Source organism: Periophthalmus magnuspinnatus, chromosome 11 (assembly GCF_009829125.3).
Source record: "Periophthalmus magnuspinnatus isolate fPerMag1 chromosome 11, fPerMag1.2.pri, whole genome shotgun sequence".
NCBI classification, from domain to species: domain Eukaryota; kingdom Metazoa; phylum Chordata; class Actinopteri; order Gobiiformes; family Gobiidae; genus Periophthalmus; species Periophthalmus magnuspinnatus.
The window spans coordinates 23,132,244-23,149,700 of NC_047136.2; the positions used below are offsets into that span (position 1 = coordinate 23,132,244).

At 39.0% G+C, this 17,457-nt stretch overlaps 3 protein-coding genes across 3 annotated transcripts in view; 1 reads left to right on the forward strand and 2 right to left on the reverse strand.

The window, feature by feature from the left end:
* The window catches only part of rnf5 (ring finger protein 5), a 145,632-nt gene that overhangs the window by 12,721 nt on the left and 115,454 nt on the right, over positions 1-17,457 (reverse strand). The window lies entirely within an intron of this gene.
* On the forward strand, positions 289-2,312 carry utp23 (UTP23 small subunit processome component). The gene is made up of 3 exons (XM_033975577.2): positions 289-655; positions 746-920; positions 1,407-2,312. Exons 1-3 carry the CDS (start codon positions 468-470, stop codon positions 1,791-1,793), a joined length of 750 nt encoding a protein of 249 aa, XP_033831468.1. The 5' UTR covers positions 289-467; the 3' UTR covers positions 1,794-2,312.
* Positions 2,312-14,441, reverse strand: rad21b (RAD21 cohesin complex component b). The gene is made up of 14 exons (XM_055225398.1): positions 14,303-14,441; positions 13,281-13,543; positions 12,619-12,748; positions 12,185-12,284; positions 11,187-11,293; positions 10,184-10,387; positions 9,393-9,515; positions 8,463-8,591; positions 7,672-7,895; positions 6,773-6,932; positions 5,797-5,939; positions 5,096-5,251; positions 4,496-4,579; positions 2,312-4,362 (listed from the first exon to the last, which is right to left on the reverse strand). Exons 2-14 carry the CDS (start codon positions 13,422-13,424, stop codon positions 4,171-4,173), a joined length of 1,896 nt encoding a protein of 631 aa, XP_055081373.1. The 5' UTR covers positions 13,425-13,543; positions 14,303-14,441; the 3' UTR covers positions 2,312-4,170.

A 17,457-nucleotide genomic window follows, 5' to 3' on the forward strand; every position in this document is an offset into this window, starting at 1 on the left:
TTATTGATAAATAAATATACAACTACCATACTAACGTGTTTACATTGTATTATTAGTTTCATATCAATAAACTAAACATTCCTTCAGCACTGCTGTAACAATGAATTTGGCCAAGATAAGCAGCTGCCATTCAGGGCACAAAGAAAATGCACTGGCTATATTATATTAAGACGTATATTTCAAAACCTTGAAATGATACAGGTAACTCTGTTTTTTATTCATTTATTATTTTTATTATTTCTGGAACGTTCAATTTGTTATTCTTTGATGTTGTTCCCAGTCGGACTCATTCCGAGGGCGGACCGCAAACGTGTTTACTTCTCCAGAACCCATGCTGACCACTCTTGCTTGATATATATATATAGAGAGAATTCTGGTTGCATTAGATGAATGCTATGATCATCTTGTTGCGACTACGTTGTATTAGTTAGTTGTTATTTGCGAGTATTGCTGTATTTTAATCGAGCATGAAGATCAAACGACAGAAACAGGCAAAGAAGAACATCAGCTTCTACAAATACAACTTCAGTTTTAGGGAACCTTTCCAGATCCTCGTTGATGGCACCTTTTGTCAGGCAGCTTTGAAAAACAAGATTCAAATCAAGGAGCAAATGCCCAAATACCTGATGGGAGAGGTGCAACTGTGTACAACTAAGTTAGTACTAAACTGTGAACAAATGGTGAAGAGATTTAGTAATTTACTACTTTACTAATTTGATTATTTAATTTGTCTGTTTGCCGTTAGTTGTGCTCTCAAAGAACTGGAGTCTCTAGGGAAAGAGTTGTACGGAGCTAAACTCATCCTTCAGCGCTACCAGGTCCGGAAGTGTGCCCATTTCAAAGACCCTATACCGGCCTCGGAGTGTCTGCTGTCCATGCTGGGGAAAACCAATCCTCACCACTATTTTATAGCCACACAGGTAGTATTACATGGTTATTGCGTTATTAGGTGGTACATTAGTACTTTGACTTTATTTGTGCTTCTTGTGGAAAACCTTTACTCCAAACCAAACTGTGTAAAATTAAAGAAAGTTCAAGTACACAATGTATTGTGGTACTTCTAATGCTATTATTAATACTACAATTATTTCTACCACAATCACCACAGCACCAGCTACTGTTACTTGTTACTTACTACTATTACTATTGTACTCACAGTACTAGAACTATGCAATTTGTTTACAACTACAGTTTCTTTTACAATTGAGTATTAATACTACTACGACTGTATACAAAATTTCAACACCAAGGTAAATTCATCTCCTCAAAAGCATCAGGTTTATAGGTAAATATAGGAAAAAATGAGAGTAAGTGTGAATGTTCTTTTTTATTTTAGGGACAGAGAACAAGTCTGATGTGTCATTCTGCATCCTCCTTATACATTTCTGTTATTGTATTGTTTATAGGATCATACACTGACCACTAGCCTAAAGGAAATCCCTGGTGTCCCGTTGTTTTACATCATCCTCAACACCATTGTTTTGGACAAACCCAGTGAGGCCTCTCTTGATTATGTCCAAAAAGTCCAGCTGGGAGAGCTGGTGAGTCCGACCCAACAGGAGAGCATCCGCAGTCTGAAGGAGGAGCAGGGTTTGGGGCCGAGAGACACAGAGAGGAGGCCAAGGAAGAGGAAACGAAAAGGCCCCAATCCTCTGAGCTGTCTCAAAAAGAAGAAGAAAGCTGAACCCACACCACCAAAAAAGACTGAGGATGGACAGAAGAAGAAAAGAAGTCGACATAAAAGACGAAAAAGTAGTGGGGTTGTAACAGCTCCTGCAGCTCCCCATCAATGAATAGAACAATATAATAGGGCCACAATAGGAATGTGTTTATTCCATTTTTCAAATATGTTTAACTGCAGACTGAAGGAGTAGCATAGTATCTAAACCGAACCATCAATTATTAAAGACAGATTAAGTTTTATAATATTGAGAATGAATGATCATATATAATCTTTTCATAGCAGATGAGACTACATGGCCCATCACCTTTTGCTCCATTTTAGTGCAGCCAACATGAAGAAATGTTTTGAAATATAACTTTGATAGCAGAAAAGACTTGTAAATGCATTTATTTTCTATTTAAAGTTTAAACTGACTGGTGCCATGTCTTCACTCAATATTTATGTCATGCCTTCAGTCAATATTGTCATAAATTTGCTGAGTAAATAATAGACCCTGGAGAGATAATAACATCATATCTAAACTGAACTACCAAGTCAAGTCAGGTGTGGTTTCATAATATTATGAATTACTTGCCTATTCTGTACATTTCACCACCCATGAAAATAAACAAAAAATTGAAAGATGTTTAAACATATTGTGGTATTTTTTATTGTGAAAACATCTTGATGAGTCCACAAAAAAGACTTGTATTCCAACATTGGTAATGAGCACTGCTTACACCAAGGTCTGTCATATTTTCAGTACAAAAAATGAAAAGGCAGGATTGCAGGCACATAATTTAAACACAGAAAAGTACAACAACATTACGCTAACATTAAGATACAAATTTTAGACAACATAACATAGACTCTAAACGCATTTTAAAAGTAAAGTGCAATGAAGTCTCAATTGGAAAAATTGCCTATGCTAACTTAAAAAGCATGTATTAATGGTATTTTTAGTCAGGCAATTTTAAGGTATTTAATGTTAATTTTGGATATATGAATATATTGATTTTCCTTGAATCCTTAGTGAAATAAGCTTTTTAATGCTATTCTGTAATTGTGATGATATGGTGGTAGATTAACAAGTAATAAAAATACCAAGTCTAACCTTATTTGGTAAACATAAGATTTACCTTAAAGTGCATTCATTGTTTTTTTCTTTTGCAATAAAATATGACTATAATAATATTTTATTGTAAATTATTTTCAGACAGAGCATGCAAGTATGGATATGCATACTGATAGCGGCTCTATACTGTAAACAGCCGATGCAACGCGTTTCTACCACCACAGACTCTACCTTACGGCTAAACTACCCACATGTTTATGATGTAATACTCCTCTGTTTTAACTGTTAAATGAACTCTTGCAGTGTTTTATATCATGCATACTCCTGACGTGGATGATTTATCATGTTAAAATACGGCTAACGTGTTTTCTTGACGTGCAGTAAAATTATGCTACTAAAAATTATACAATATATGTTATATAAGCAATCAAGTGCTATTATGAGCAAGACTTAAGAATTAATTTGCAAACCCTCTACCCACTGTCTAGTGCTTTTAACAACAAGAAACAGGAAAACAATCTGGCACTCTAACACGTGGCTCCTGCTTAAGATTAGTATCATATTACGCAAACAATATCATATTATGATGAACAAAGCCAAAGCGCTGGGACTAGCAACAACATGAAGAGGATCTAACATGAGACCCTTTCATCTCTCTATACTCTTATCCTTGGTGTCTCATGATTACACTTTATGTAAGGACGAGGAGGGGAAATATCTGTAGCTGCCATTGTTTTTGAACCAAACTAGCAACAATATAAACACCTAAACTGCAGGAAAAGGGCCTTTGTCTAAGAATAAATGTGCCAATAAAACTTCTGCGTAACTGTTTTTTTTTGTCATACTTTGACTTTGTACATCAGTGGACAGTCTAAGATAAGAATTGCACGCTATGATTGTAAAACCAACCAATAAGATTTAAGTCACAATAAACATCAACATGCAAACAATAGCACCATAAATAAACAATAAACAAAAATGGCTACTGTGAGAAAGTGTTTCCAAAGTCAAGTATTTTGTGTGCGTTAGCAGTTTTGATATCGCATTGCTCTTCATATTCTGACAATATTATGATATAATTTACTATGTATGTATCTAAAAGTAATCTCCTGGGTCTAAAATACATTGTTAGTCAGAGCGAAGAAGCAAATGAAACCACATGAACCATAATTCTTTGCTCCATTTTAGTGCAGCCAATATGAACAAAAATTTTGAATATAATTTTGATAGCACAAAAGGCTTATAAGTGCATTTATAGGGAAGTAACCTTTCCTCTATTTAAAGTTTAAACCTTGAACCTCTTTCCACTATCACAATAATAATAACTTGCGAGGACTATGCGTAAACTAGCCAAAATAGCAGGACTGAATGACTTAAATCTACCAGCATTTGTCTAATTGGCAGATGTGTAGCATATTGTTGTTGTGTTAGCTCAAATGATGTGGAATCGTGGTCCAGGCGTAGCGATGATGTCACTGTAGGGCTCCTCCTGAAGCAGCTCCACGGCCTGCTGCTTCTTCAAAACCAGAAAACTATAAAACTTTGCGGCTGCTTGTTTCCGGTTGTTGTTCCTGCACAGGTCCAGGAGACTCACAGACTGTGCCCCGGTTTTATCCATCACCCTCTGAAAGTACAGGAACAAGGAAGGTACAATTTTAGATGTGAGGGTTTCAAATTGTTGATGTATTTAGCCTTTATTCAATAAGTAACAAGAAGTATGTTTTATGAAATGTGTAATACTGCAAACTTTTCCAAACCTGAAGGCCGTGAAGCATTTGCTGTGTTCTTTTGTTCCATCTTCGTTCTTCTTGGTCCTGGTCTCCTCCCTGAGCTTCCTCCTCCTGAAACAATAAACAACAAGTAAAAACTACAGACAAGTAAATTATACTTTTATTCTCAAAGGGCCTGTACTGTTCAGCTTCTGAACACTGTACCCACAGTCTGGACACTGTAGCCATGGTCTTTGACTTTGTGTATCTTAAAATATTATGCTCATAATAAGTTGGTCCAAATTGCTTGTAAGCTCTGCAGTGCCCATTCATACAAATACATGTGATCCAAGCGCTTTTTGATCCAATTCCAATCACTGTTATTTGACGGTTGAGTAGGTCGACCCGATTTCGGCCCCGTTCACACCACGCTCTGCCCCCTCCAGAGTGCAAGTGGAGCCGCTTAAAGATCCAACTCCCAGTTTCAAGTGCTTTCAGAGTGGCTGTTTACTGCACTCCAGAGTACAGGTGCTGGGTTCACATCGGCCCACATGCACCGCTCTAGGATTGAATGCTCTTTAATGTCAACTTCTGGCAGTGTGAAAGTAAGAGTTTATAACAGGAAGTGATTTCATACAAGGCTCTCACCTCATCATCAGAGTCGTCGTCGGTCTTCTTCTTGTCTTTGTCATTGAGCAGGTCCAGTTCGATGAGTTGGCTAATGGATGGCTCCTCTGGAGGCAGCTCAGAGGCCTCATCCTGGGACACACCTCTGGAGCCCTGCTGCTGATCCAAAGCACCCAGCTATTAAAGGATCACAAAATGAAGACACATCTGAGACACACACGTTTACAAGCATTTACTCTCAATTAATCAGCAGCTTCATTTATCCCAAAATGACAATTCAGTTTGAGGCTCTCATGTCATGTCAGCTATAACTGTTAACAGTATTACATAAATACTTGCTACATAAGAACAGAATATACTTCAGAGGTCCTTCATTGACTGTAGCGGCCCATTGTTCATTGTGTAACAGTTGTCTGCCTTCATTATTTTGTATGTATTACTTATACTGGATATTTTGCACTGTGACTCCTTCCCCCAAGAAGTACAGATGAATATTAGCAAATAAGCCACAGTCTGATACAACCATCTCTGCTTTATGCTTAATGAAGTGGGGCAGTAAGTTCAGATATAATGAAGTCAAATTATTAACTGTAAAATTTTAAATAAAAAATAATAATCTACTTTCATTAATTTGCAACTCTGTCACTTTTCACCATTGGATTCTGGATCTATATCCCTCAAAATTCAGAGCTAGTTGTGTTCTACTAAGTTCCTATACTCACAGGCAATGCTGGTTCTGCGTCCTGTGCCTTGCGTTTGAGCCCTCTCTGACCAGAAGGGGGCGGCATCACAGACTCGTCCAGAGTCCTGCTGCCCTCCACGGCTGCAGACTGCAGAGCGCTGGCTTCCTCCATCAGCGTCTGGTCTGGAAGGCAGTGATCAATAGTTTTATCATTTCTCCTAGCTTTGCCCCTATAGGGTCAGTAAAGAAAACATATTGTGCTTTTCTCTACTATACAGTTATAATCTATGAGCCCCGTGGATCATTATGTTATATTTAGAACACTATAAACTGCAATGTTAGTCTAAAATAACTTAATAAAAGAAACAAGTCTGCTGATTTCGGGTTGGAAGATTGTTATGCTTTGCTGTCAGGTACACCGGTTTGAAATATTGCCATGTTTCAGGATTAGAACTGCTAAATTAAGGTGTTAGGGCATGGACTGTATAAAGAAGTGGACTAAGGCAGTGTGATGTCAAATGTTTGCTACGATACTCACTTAGCAACAAACCAGTTGCTAACGCTAGCGGAAGCAATCTCGGGGAAAGAAGCACCTCATTGGTCTGTTATTAATGTTCATATCTTGTTTTATGAACAAAATAGCCAAATAAAAACATCAGGATCATGTAGAGTGGTTTAAAACAAACATTTTAAGACCAAAATGAAGAGTCTGACAGTAGCAGTTTTGGAGAGAAGGGCGAGTTTTTCAACAGAAAGTCAATGGAGCCGGAAGCTCCCATGCTCACTTGCTATTTGGAATGAGGCGGCTAGAAGGTTAGATATGTCCACGTTTATATAAACAGTCTATGGGTTAGTGTTACAAATTAGGGTTACAGTATTAAGTAGTTACTAAGTCTGAACTTGTTCATTATGAATGAACCTTGTTCAGTATGAATGAATCTTTGTTCATAAAGTATCTAATATTCAACCTACTTATCAAAAAACTAATTTCTTTCTCATTTCATGCAAGAGTTTACCCATGATGTCTTGCTGCTGCTGCTGTGCGGTGGTCTCCTCACGGGGGACCTCAGAGTTCTCCAGGTCTTTGAGGAACTCGTCCAGACTGTCGGCCTCTCCTCCTTTCCTCCTCTTCCTCAACTCGTCCGGAACCAGAGGAGTGAGGCAGCGGGTGAACATCTGCAGGACAAATACAGGTTCATACTACAGTTAAGGGACATTAAATCGTTGTATTCTTGATGAAAATATGGACACAAAGCAGCAGAATGCATGTATCACTTTACCCTTTGCTTTTGCAGTTCCCGCACTTTTTCCATCTTAATTCTTTCACTATCGTGGTATTAATGATCAGTCAAAAAACATAACAGGGGACTTTTGCCACTATATATTTTTTTTACATTTTCACTTGTTCTTCCAATCAAAAACACATAAACTTTTGCATCAAACTCACATTGCTTTGACTGATATATTATGTTATTTTCTGATTTATGTTATAACATTCTTTCCTCATCACAAACATACCCGGAGTTCTGTTTTGTTTCATTCACACACTTAACTCACAAACCTGCATTCAGCTGAGTTTTGAACTCCATACACCTTCACAAGAGTAATTTGGGTGATTTCAGCTCTGCAATTGCTCATTTCTACACACTAAAGGTAAAAGGTACCGGTTAACTTGAAAACTACCGCTTCATGACATCACAAGGTAAAACAGAGCATTTTGAGCTTTGGGTATGTATGTGTAGAGTATAGTTTTGATGAGGTAACAACATTATAACATGTCTTAATACTCACAAGAGTCCATTTTGTGGACTTTAACAAAATATGCTATCTTGTGAATGGTGAAAAGTACTCAAAATGTCACCTATAACAGAAGCCAAAACATGAAAAACAAACATTTTCCTGGTCTTGTTTGTACCTTGAGCAGTCTATTGTTCCAAAGTGGCTGTGCGGGCAAAGAGAAAAGCTTTTCCACTCCTCCGGTCTCCTTCCACATCATGAGTTTCTTTGTGGGCGGGGCCAGGTCCAGTGTTGTCACAATGTCGGAGTAATCGGACAGTTGCGCCCGGATGGTCTTACTGTCCAGCTCCTTCACACTGTCCACGATCAGCTTCCTCTTTCGCTTGGCTTTAGTCTCCTTCACTAGAACAATATACAAGCAAGTAACACAATGTGTGGGTTTTAACAGTATGCACATTTAAGAGGAAAAGTTTAATGACCTACTGCAATATAAATGTTGTATGGCTATAAATCATAGCAATAACTGGATAAAGGTCTTCACACTCCTAAAAGGGCAGTTTTTATTATATTAAAAATGAAAATTCTCCCTAAAATGTTATATATTTAATACGAATGAAGATATAAATTACCTTTCAGAGTAAAAACCGGTTACATAAGTAGACACACACTCAAAAACTTTGTAGAAGTGTATTATGGGGTTAAGGGTCTATGAGAAATATATATATATATATATATATATATATATATATATATATATATATATATATATATATAAAATAAACTTCGTTATTCATTTTTCTCTTTTTGAAAATACAGATAAAAGATATAACATCCTTTATCCTCATATTCCGTGAAGGTTTTCTACTAATAAAGTTGTCTGTTCCTCTCTTATACTCACTATTTTAAACCCTAAATACACACAAAACACAGACTCTTGTGTGTAACATAAAGGGGACATGCCTGTGGTACCTGTGATGTCGATTGGCTCCAGAGCGAACGTCTCCTCTTCGTTATGAGCCAAAGCCGTCTGCTCCGCCTGGTCTGCCATCGCCGGGAGGGGCTCAGTGGGACCAGAGTCTGGACTGTCTGGAGCTCCAGCTGCAGCACAGAATACAACCACCACAGCGTAATGGTGGATGAAGTACTCACTTTTGTTACTTAAGTAAAAGTACAGATAGAGAGGCAAAAAGTTACTCAACTAAAAGTAAAAATACCAGATGAAAACATCTACTTTAGTAAAAATATTTAAGTACCCATTTAAGAATGTACTGAGTAAAATATTAGTATTTCACTCAGATTTTGATAGTGACAGTGATTGAAGTGTAAGTAACAATACACATCAATTTTTTTTATTTTTCTTATGGATTTTGTGTATTTATTTATTTATGTTACCAACATGGTAAAAATAACCCCTCAAATCATGTGAAGTCCAGTTAAAAAATACAGTTGAGTATAAAATACATATACCTGCTTTTCAAATGTAAGTAAAAGTAAAGAGTATCCAATGTAAAAGTACAGATACCTAAAAATTCTACTTACCGGTAAGTAAAGTACTTTACTACTTTTACTTCATTACCTTACCAAAGCACTACCATAGTGTATATAATGAGGGTTTTTACCATGTCAAATACTTTCACAGTCAAGTTAATTTTTTATGGTTGATTATGGCTGCAAATAGGTCTGTCACAATAATTAATAAACAAACATATCATTACTCCCCAATTTGCTTCTGATGTAGTCCTGGCTTAGTCCTGGTTTAGTCCTGGTTTAGTCCTGGTTTAGTCCTGGTTTAGTCCTGGTTTAGTCCTGGTTTAGTCCTGGTTTAGTCCTGGTTTAGAAAACCTCCACTTGGTCAAATCCTTTAATTATTATTAGGGGCAGATAAAAACTATAACTGACCAGAGAGTGCATCAAAGTCGTCATCATCATCGCCATGGTCCTGGGGCATCATCACTCCTCCAGAGATCGCAGGAGGGTCATCAAAAATCCCCCCTCCGTCCTCATTACTTAGCAGCTTGTCCACTACACAGACAGGGATAGTAATAGCATATTAGAGCATGACATTTTAACAATAAAAAATAACAGAAAGTATTGGGTCACATGTTTTGTTTTGTTTTATTTGCACTAAACTATAACTTGAACAACAGTAGCTCAATTGGGTGACAGTACTTCAGTTAGTAGAGTGTTTGTCCTCTGATCTGAAGGCTGGCAGTTCGAAACCTACTCTCCACATAAACATCATTGATAGACGCAGCAGATAATTACTGTTGCTGTGTCCAAGAAAACCCACCTTGCACCTGGTGTCTACGTACACTGGTGTATAAATATGTGTGTGAATGGGTGAGTGGTTCCTTGATCTAAGCGCTTTGGGTGCCTTCAAGGTGGAAAAGCGCTCTGGTAAATGGTAAATGTCTCACAGTTTTACATAAGGCTAAGTGGTGGTGAGGTGGGTTAAGTGTCTTGCCCAAGAACACAACTGCAATATATAATATATCTCACTGCCAACCTGAGGGATAGTGTATCTGACGAATCCCACTCTCAGCATAGACAGTGGAGCGGGATTCAACCTACCAACCTGCTCTTCAGAGAATAAGTACTGCCAAATAGTGCAATGTAAAGAGGTTTGGATGTCTTGAAAGGCGCTAAATAAATTCAGTGCAATATTATTATAGTCTGCTGTACTACATTACCCAGCATGCCTCCCTCATTGCTCTCCATGGGGTTGTCTCCGAAGTCGTCCTTGTACTGGTCATACTCTAGGTGGTTGGATTTGTCTGTCTGATTGGCCCCGCCCTCTGCCTCCAGAAGAAGGTTTGAGGCAGAGGCGCCCATAATGTCCACCTCGAACGCGCTCCCCTCACGCATCATCTCACGGTCATCCATCCCAAAATCAGCTGATAATGAAAAGACATAGAACACATAGTTATTGTCAGGTCAAAACAACTAAAACGCAGGTTAGTAGCATGTCACATGTTTGTGTTTTAACCATAGACTGTAGAAAGAAGTGGAGTAAGTGAGTGTGACGTCTTCCATAGAGTTCAGCTCCAGTCAAATGAAGCTTGTTGTGGCTAGCGGTTACAGGGGCGAATTTGGTGCCGAGCTCCATGTTTGGAATTCCGAACGCAAGTATCATAGTAACCAATAAGCCAATCCGCAGCGATCCTTTTGAAGGAAATGCCCCTTCCCACTGGTTTAGCAGGGAGTGGGCGCTTAGCAGTGCTGTCAATCAAACCTGTTGTTAACACAAGCAGGAGTGACCTTGAGAAAAGAAGGTGCCTGATTTGTCTGTTATTAATGTTCATATCTTGATTTACAGACACAATAGCAAAATAAAAAAAAATAATGGGTTAATACAAATATTTTAAGACCAAAATTACGAGCCTGACAGCAGCAGTTGGAGAGAGAGGGGACAGTTTCTCAATATAAAGAGAATTGGAGTGGATGGCGGTTTATTTATAGTCTTGATTATCCCTTCTCTCCAAAACTAAATGGTATGACACATTTTTTGACCCTTTAATTCTTTTGAATTTTTTTAACAGTTAAAGAGGTGAAGGGTAAAAAAATGATAACACGGCAGAACGTTGGATGTAGTAATGCAATTCAAAGGGGTTTGAGAGGCTGGAGGTAAAAACATGTATCATAATGTGAGAACTGAGATGCATTTTGAGGCAGTGGAAGTAAAGTTTCACTCACAGAAGTCATTGTCCTGGAGCAGACTGAGGTTCCCCACTTCCTCTCTCATGGTAATCTCCTCGGCTCTGCTCTGGTTTAGGTTGAACTGCTGAGCCACATCAAGATCACTGAACAAAAATATTTATTACAGATTTAGGGTTAGTTGTGTTTCCATGGATTTTATGAGTCCAAGTTCCTACATTCAAGATTAAATTAAAGTCTGAGTTTTGATAACCTAGCCAGAGTCCACTCCAAGTCCAAACTGGCTAAACATTGCAGTAGTTTGTATACACTTGTACTTGTTATTATTTTATATGGATAAGCTTAAAACCAGGATTAACTTGAAGTCTGAGTTGAACTGAATTTTGATAGACAGATCAACAGTGGCTCAGTTGGTAGAGTGGAAGAGTGTTCGTCTCACAGGTCAGCGATTACAGCTCCCACAGATGAACGCTGCTGTTGTGTCCTTGGGCAAGACATGTGTACACTGTATGAATGTGTGTGAATGGGTGAGTGGTTCCTTCACGTAAAGCGCTTAGAGTGCCTTGAAGGTGGAAAAGCACAATATAAAAATGTGACCACTGACACCTGACTAGTCCGAGCTAATACAAACCTAAATGGTAAAAGCCAAATTAGACGGTGTAATCCTTTGTTTGTCCAGGAGTGGTTCAATCTAGAGACGGTGGTCATCTGGACACTGTTTTTGATAACAAAGTTTCGCCTCCCATACAGAAGAACTGGCCTGAAGCTCTGGGAAGTAAACCTCAACTCCCAGTGTTTCAAGAAAGTTCCATCAAACTGAAAATATCTTCTGGATGGGAGCTGATGACCACCAATGAAAATAGTCTTTACAATAACAACCAAGTTAAACACAAACCTTAGAAGACACTGTACTTCAAAGTTCCTACTCAAGTCTGATCCCAAAAGCAAATATTTAAGTATATGTTCAGTTAAGTCCTTTGAAAGACTTAATAGTTTTAAGTCGTTCAAATATTTTTCAACAATAGTTAAAAACTCACTCTAAGTCTGGCAGCGGTTGGTCAAAATCATGAAACTCTTCTGGGAGTGTGATGGCGTTGTAAGCTGCTTCTCTGTTTTCCTCTGGGAGATCCACCACACCTGATGGGAAAAAAGTAGGGTTTTTGCAATGAACTTACTATTTTTAAACACATTTACAGTAAAAAATAATTTTGACTTTAGAAATTAATGATTGACTTCATTGGTCTGTTATTAATGTTCATATCTTGATTTACAAAACAGCAAATTAAAAATATCAGGATCACGTAGAGCCGACATTGTAAGACCAAAATGACAGCAGGTGTTACAAAGAGGCAGGCGACAGTTTTTCAATGTAAAGTGAATAGGAGCCAGAGTCAGTTGTACAGGAAGCACGCCCATGCTCAGCGACATAACTTACAAGCCATTTTATAAATAAAAATGTTCCGGTTTGTACCTGGTCTGAAGGCCATCTTGATCTTGATGAAGGCCTCATTGCAGTCTGCCAGCAGATACTTGGCCTTTCTGTGGTAGATCCTCACCACCCCCAGAAGCAGGTGTCCCGAGGTGCGCAGAGCCATCTTCACCTGTTCAATATTAATAATTATTTTAAATTATTTTAAATTTTAAAATATGATCAATCACAATTTATTAGACCTGTTCAAGCTTTTATACACCTATGGGCAGGGTTAACTGTGGCTATACAGACTGAAAGTGAAAGTCAGACAGACAACCCCTCTCATGTTTATTATCTGCTACAGATAGTTTAAAGTTACCCAATTTGCTAACTTTATTAATTTGTATAAAAAGTTGAAAACAGTTTAATCTTGAGACAACTTTCGCAGTGTTGTTGCATTGTACCTTTGGGCAATAGTAGCTCAATTGGTAGAGTGTTTGTTCACTGATCCAAAGGTTTGAATCCCACTTTTGGCATAAACCTCATTGGTTGAGAGGTCAGATCCACTGACACATGGGTTGGCAGTGCGATTCTATGCATACTTTTAAATTTTATGCATACTCTGTAGATGGCAAGTTGGCCATAACAAAATGTCGGCTTCAGCTGGAGATTTAAGGCTGCAAAACTGCAAATATCAGCCTTAAACTTTGATCTAAATGTACCTTGGGTGAAATGATGCTCTCCACGCTGCTCTCCAGATTGCACTCAAACACATGTGCTTTGGTCAGCTTCTTGTCCCAATGGGCCGCCAGCCAGATCTTAGCCAGCGGCCCCCGTTTACTCAAGACAAAGTGTGCGTAAAACATTGTCCCAATGCAGTTTCACCACAGCGGGGGTGAGAGAGAGGGAGGTGAGAGAGGGTGAGACAGGAAGGTGAGAGAGGGGGGGGGGGGTGAGACAGGGGGGTGAGAGAGGGGAGAGGGTCCTGGGAGGAAGTTAGCATCACAATACAAGATCAGTAAAAACAACCTTATGACATGATTCAAAAACAAAACAATGCATGACAGTTGAAAGGACTCTTTGGGGGTCTTTGAAATTCATAACTGGACATTTATCAAAGATGTCGACAAGTTTACCAAAAGAGTGCTCAAAGATATAATCTGTTCGTATCTGTCTGAGCGAAAAATAACTTGTGTGCATTTTGCTTAGAATATTTATATCATAATTTGTCTCTAAAATGGAGCATACATTAACACACAGTTTGAAGATATCTATGAGCAATACTTTTTGTTATATCTACCCTTGTCCTTGTCCATAACCACACTTGACTATTTTTGATTTCAGCAAATACAAGGCACTGCTAGAATCGTTTTAAGTTAATAGATCTATTAGTTAGTTAGTTTATTTATCTATTTCACCTAAAAGGACAAGACAACCAACTACCAGGACTGAAGGCTGCAGCACAATGATGTCATCCAGGTTCATCTCCATAGTGATGCATAGACCTATATATTAACCAAATGCATGCACAGATTAAGTAATTGCACAAAACAACTAGAGCAGATCAACAAATCATTTAAAACATAACCATGACAGCACATTCGTCTGATTATTACCCAACAGGTGCTGCTGCAGATGAGCTAGTGCTTCATTCCCCTTCCACAATTAGACCCTCCACATATAAGACTACATTTACGCAGCCTACGTAACCTCATCTCTTAAGTATAAACCCGAAATGACTCACCTGTTAGCGGTTTCGCCCCGGTACCGGCCGCAGTCCAGCTCGCCTTTGGTTTTCCATCACTCCTCGTCTATAGAAGGACCAAGATGGCGCCGGTGCTCCGCGTCTCCGGTGCTCCTCCAGAGAGTTCAGCGGGGATTGGACGAAGCGGAGCCGGTGAGAGTGGTGCTGAAGCTGGGCACAGACACAGGGAGGGCGGGGCCGCAGCTAACGCGGTGAGGTAATGCGAAGACGTTAATATATGCGACCGTTAGCTCAGAACTAGCTAACTTTATGCTAATTTGACAATATCAGGCTTAATTGGCGAATCAGCTTATAAATTGCCTGGTCTTTATATGAATCTGTGAGAAATTAAAATAAATGCTTAACTAAATATTCAAGTAATTATATATTATATTATTAGACTAAATAAAAGCTGACGTTTTTGTCCACTAGGGGGTGTCAGCGTAACTTGAATGGACTGCAATGAACGGACCTCACCAACACATATAGTACACAATATGAAGTCAAAATTTTACACCAGATCCTGCTCAGACCTTTTCAGATTCATGTGTTATTAATCTTAACTTGGAGTAAAGCTCATGTTAAGTTCCAGCTGGAGAAATTGATCTGTTGTATTTGTATATCCTTAAATGTCTCTAGTTTAGCCTGTCAGGAGCAGTGGGGACCTCTCTCCTGATGTTGAGCTTGGCTTGTTCATGACTATATCTTGTGGATTATGTTTTCAGATGATAAGGGAAAACTGGGGCGCTTGGAGAAAAAACAACCCAGATGCGGTAAGAAGGACACAAACTCTGCACAGATGTCTTACAGAAGTTGAATTCAGGACCTTCAAAATGTGGCAGAAGTATTAGCCACATTTTGAAGTGCGATGTTGCTGAAGTGAATATAGATGATAAATGATCATATTTAAACAAATTTATGCCACTGACACAACAACCCAAGAGCAGATTTAAACCACAAAAATGATTCTAAATGTACAATATTGTTAAAAATCATCATAATTACAAAACAGCAGAATGAAACACTTTAGGACTTAGTTTTCATCTGTAATGAGTCACAGAAGTTATTAATTCAACCTTTTTATGGCTTAAATGTCATCATATAGCCCAAAAATAAATAAAAATCAAATGTCTTTCTGTAGTGCTAATAAAAAGTACACACAATAAATACTGACCCCCCAAAAAAAATATTGTTCCAGCTTACATATACTGAACGATAAGTCTATATAGTGTTTATCATGTATTTGTCAAGCAACTTTGAGCAAGCTTACTAAGTTTGTTTTATATCTCTTGCCGGCCTATATGTGAGTACTTTTGTATTAATTAGGCTACTTCACCCTCAAGTAGTAAGTTTCCAGAACATATCCTGTCTTTACTGAAGTTAATTTTTTACATACGACTTGGATGACATGATTGCATCTGTGCAGTTAGGCTCCATTTCCTGATGATGTATTAATGTATTACTGGAGCTCTTCTGCTGTATCTATGGACCAGGACATCTCTAGTGTCTCTTGTGCAGTGTGTCAGAGGCTGTGCTAATTGGTGTCTGCCCCTTGACCTTCAGAAGTCTGTGTCTCTCTCTCAGTTCACGAGGTCCAAATGGAGTCATGGCTCAGGTCTGACCAGCTCTGACAGGTCCTCCTCCGTCCCCCTCCCTCCTCCTCCTCCTCTCCTTTCCTCCTCTCCTCTTCCTTCTCTTTCTACTCTTCACTCCTCCTCCTCTTCCTCTCCTCTTCTCTCCTTTTTCTCTCCTCCTATTCCTCCTCCCCCTCCTCTCCTTCTAACTCCCTCCCCACTTATCTGACACTCTCTTCTTCCCCATCTCCCTCCTCTTCTTTCCTCCTTTCCACTTCCTCCTCTCTTCCTCTCCTCCTCTCTCCTTTTTCTCTTCTCCTCCCCCTCCTCTCCTTCTAACTCCCTCCTCACTCATCCGACACTCTCCTCTTCCCCCCTTCCTCTCCTTTTTCTCTCCTTCTATTCCTCCTCCCCCTCGTCTCCATCTAACTCCCTCCTCACTCATCTGACACTCTCTTCTTCCCCCTCTCCCTCCTCCTCTTCTTTCCTCCTTTCCACTTCCTCCTCTCTTCCTCTCCTCCTCTCTCCTTTTTCTCTTCTCCTCCCCCTCCTCTCCTTCTAACTCCCTCCTCCTCTTCCTCTCGCCCTTCCTTTTTCTCTCTTCCTCACTCCTCCTTCCCCGTCCTTTTCACTCTTCCCCCTCCTCTTCCTCTCCTCCATCCCCCTCTTTTCCTCCCCATTCCTCCTACCCCCTCCTCCTCTATCCTGTCCTGCTCCTCTTCCTCCCCTCCTCCTTCGTCTGCACATCTGTAAACAAAGTGTGTGTGATGAATGTGAGAATAAGGGCATTGGAGAGGTGTTAAACAGCTCAAAGCTTAGTCCCCCAAACCCACTTTCTGATCACAAATACAGAGAACAAATTTTCCTACCGGGAAAGCTAGTTATATTTCAGTGGCTTTGTGCATTGTGAATGGACTCAGGTCTGTCTGTGTCCTCCTCCCTGTGTAAGTGTGCAACTGTCCCGTAATCTGACAGAGGGGTCTTATTTAGGCTCCTCTCGACATAGGGGCATTAAAAGGCCCACGGACTGTACACTGCAAAAAACATTTTCTTTAAGTAATACAAACTCTTTTCACATTTGGAATTATACCAGAGGAAAACTTTGACATAGTTTTTAAGGATAGGCCAATAAAAAATAATAGCGTTTGGTCTTTATTTTGTAATAATTTTGAATGCCAATTTTATATTCTAGATGTTGTCAGGCCTGATTAATGTAATGTAAATGAAATATACACATTGTCTTTATGGGTTTCAGTGTAAGGCAAGTTTATTTGTATAGCACAATTCACACACAAAGTATTTCAAAGTGCTTTACAGAATAAGAAAGACATTAAAATCACAATACAACAAATCAAAACATAAATAATCATCATAAAATTTACTTTAAAAGAGAAGAGTGCAGAATAAAAAGGTTTCACTTCACTATTTGGAGCCTGGATTTAAACATTGTTGAAGTAGAGGCCTGTCTCACAACTTGGAGAGGGTGATACAACATTAGCACTGTTGCCATAGCAGCTAACAATTCAAAACAAAATATTCTATCATTTGAAAGGTCAAAAGTCCTCAAAATGTCTCCAATAA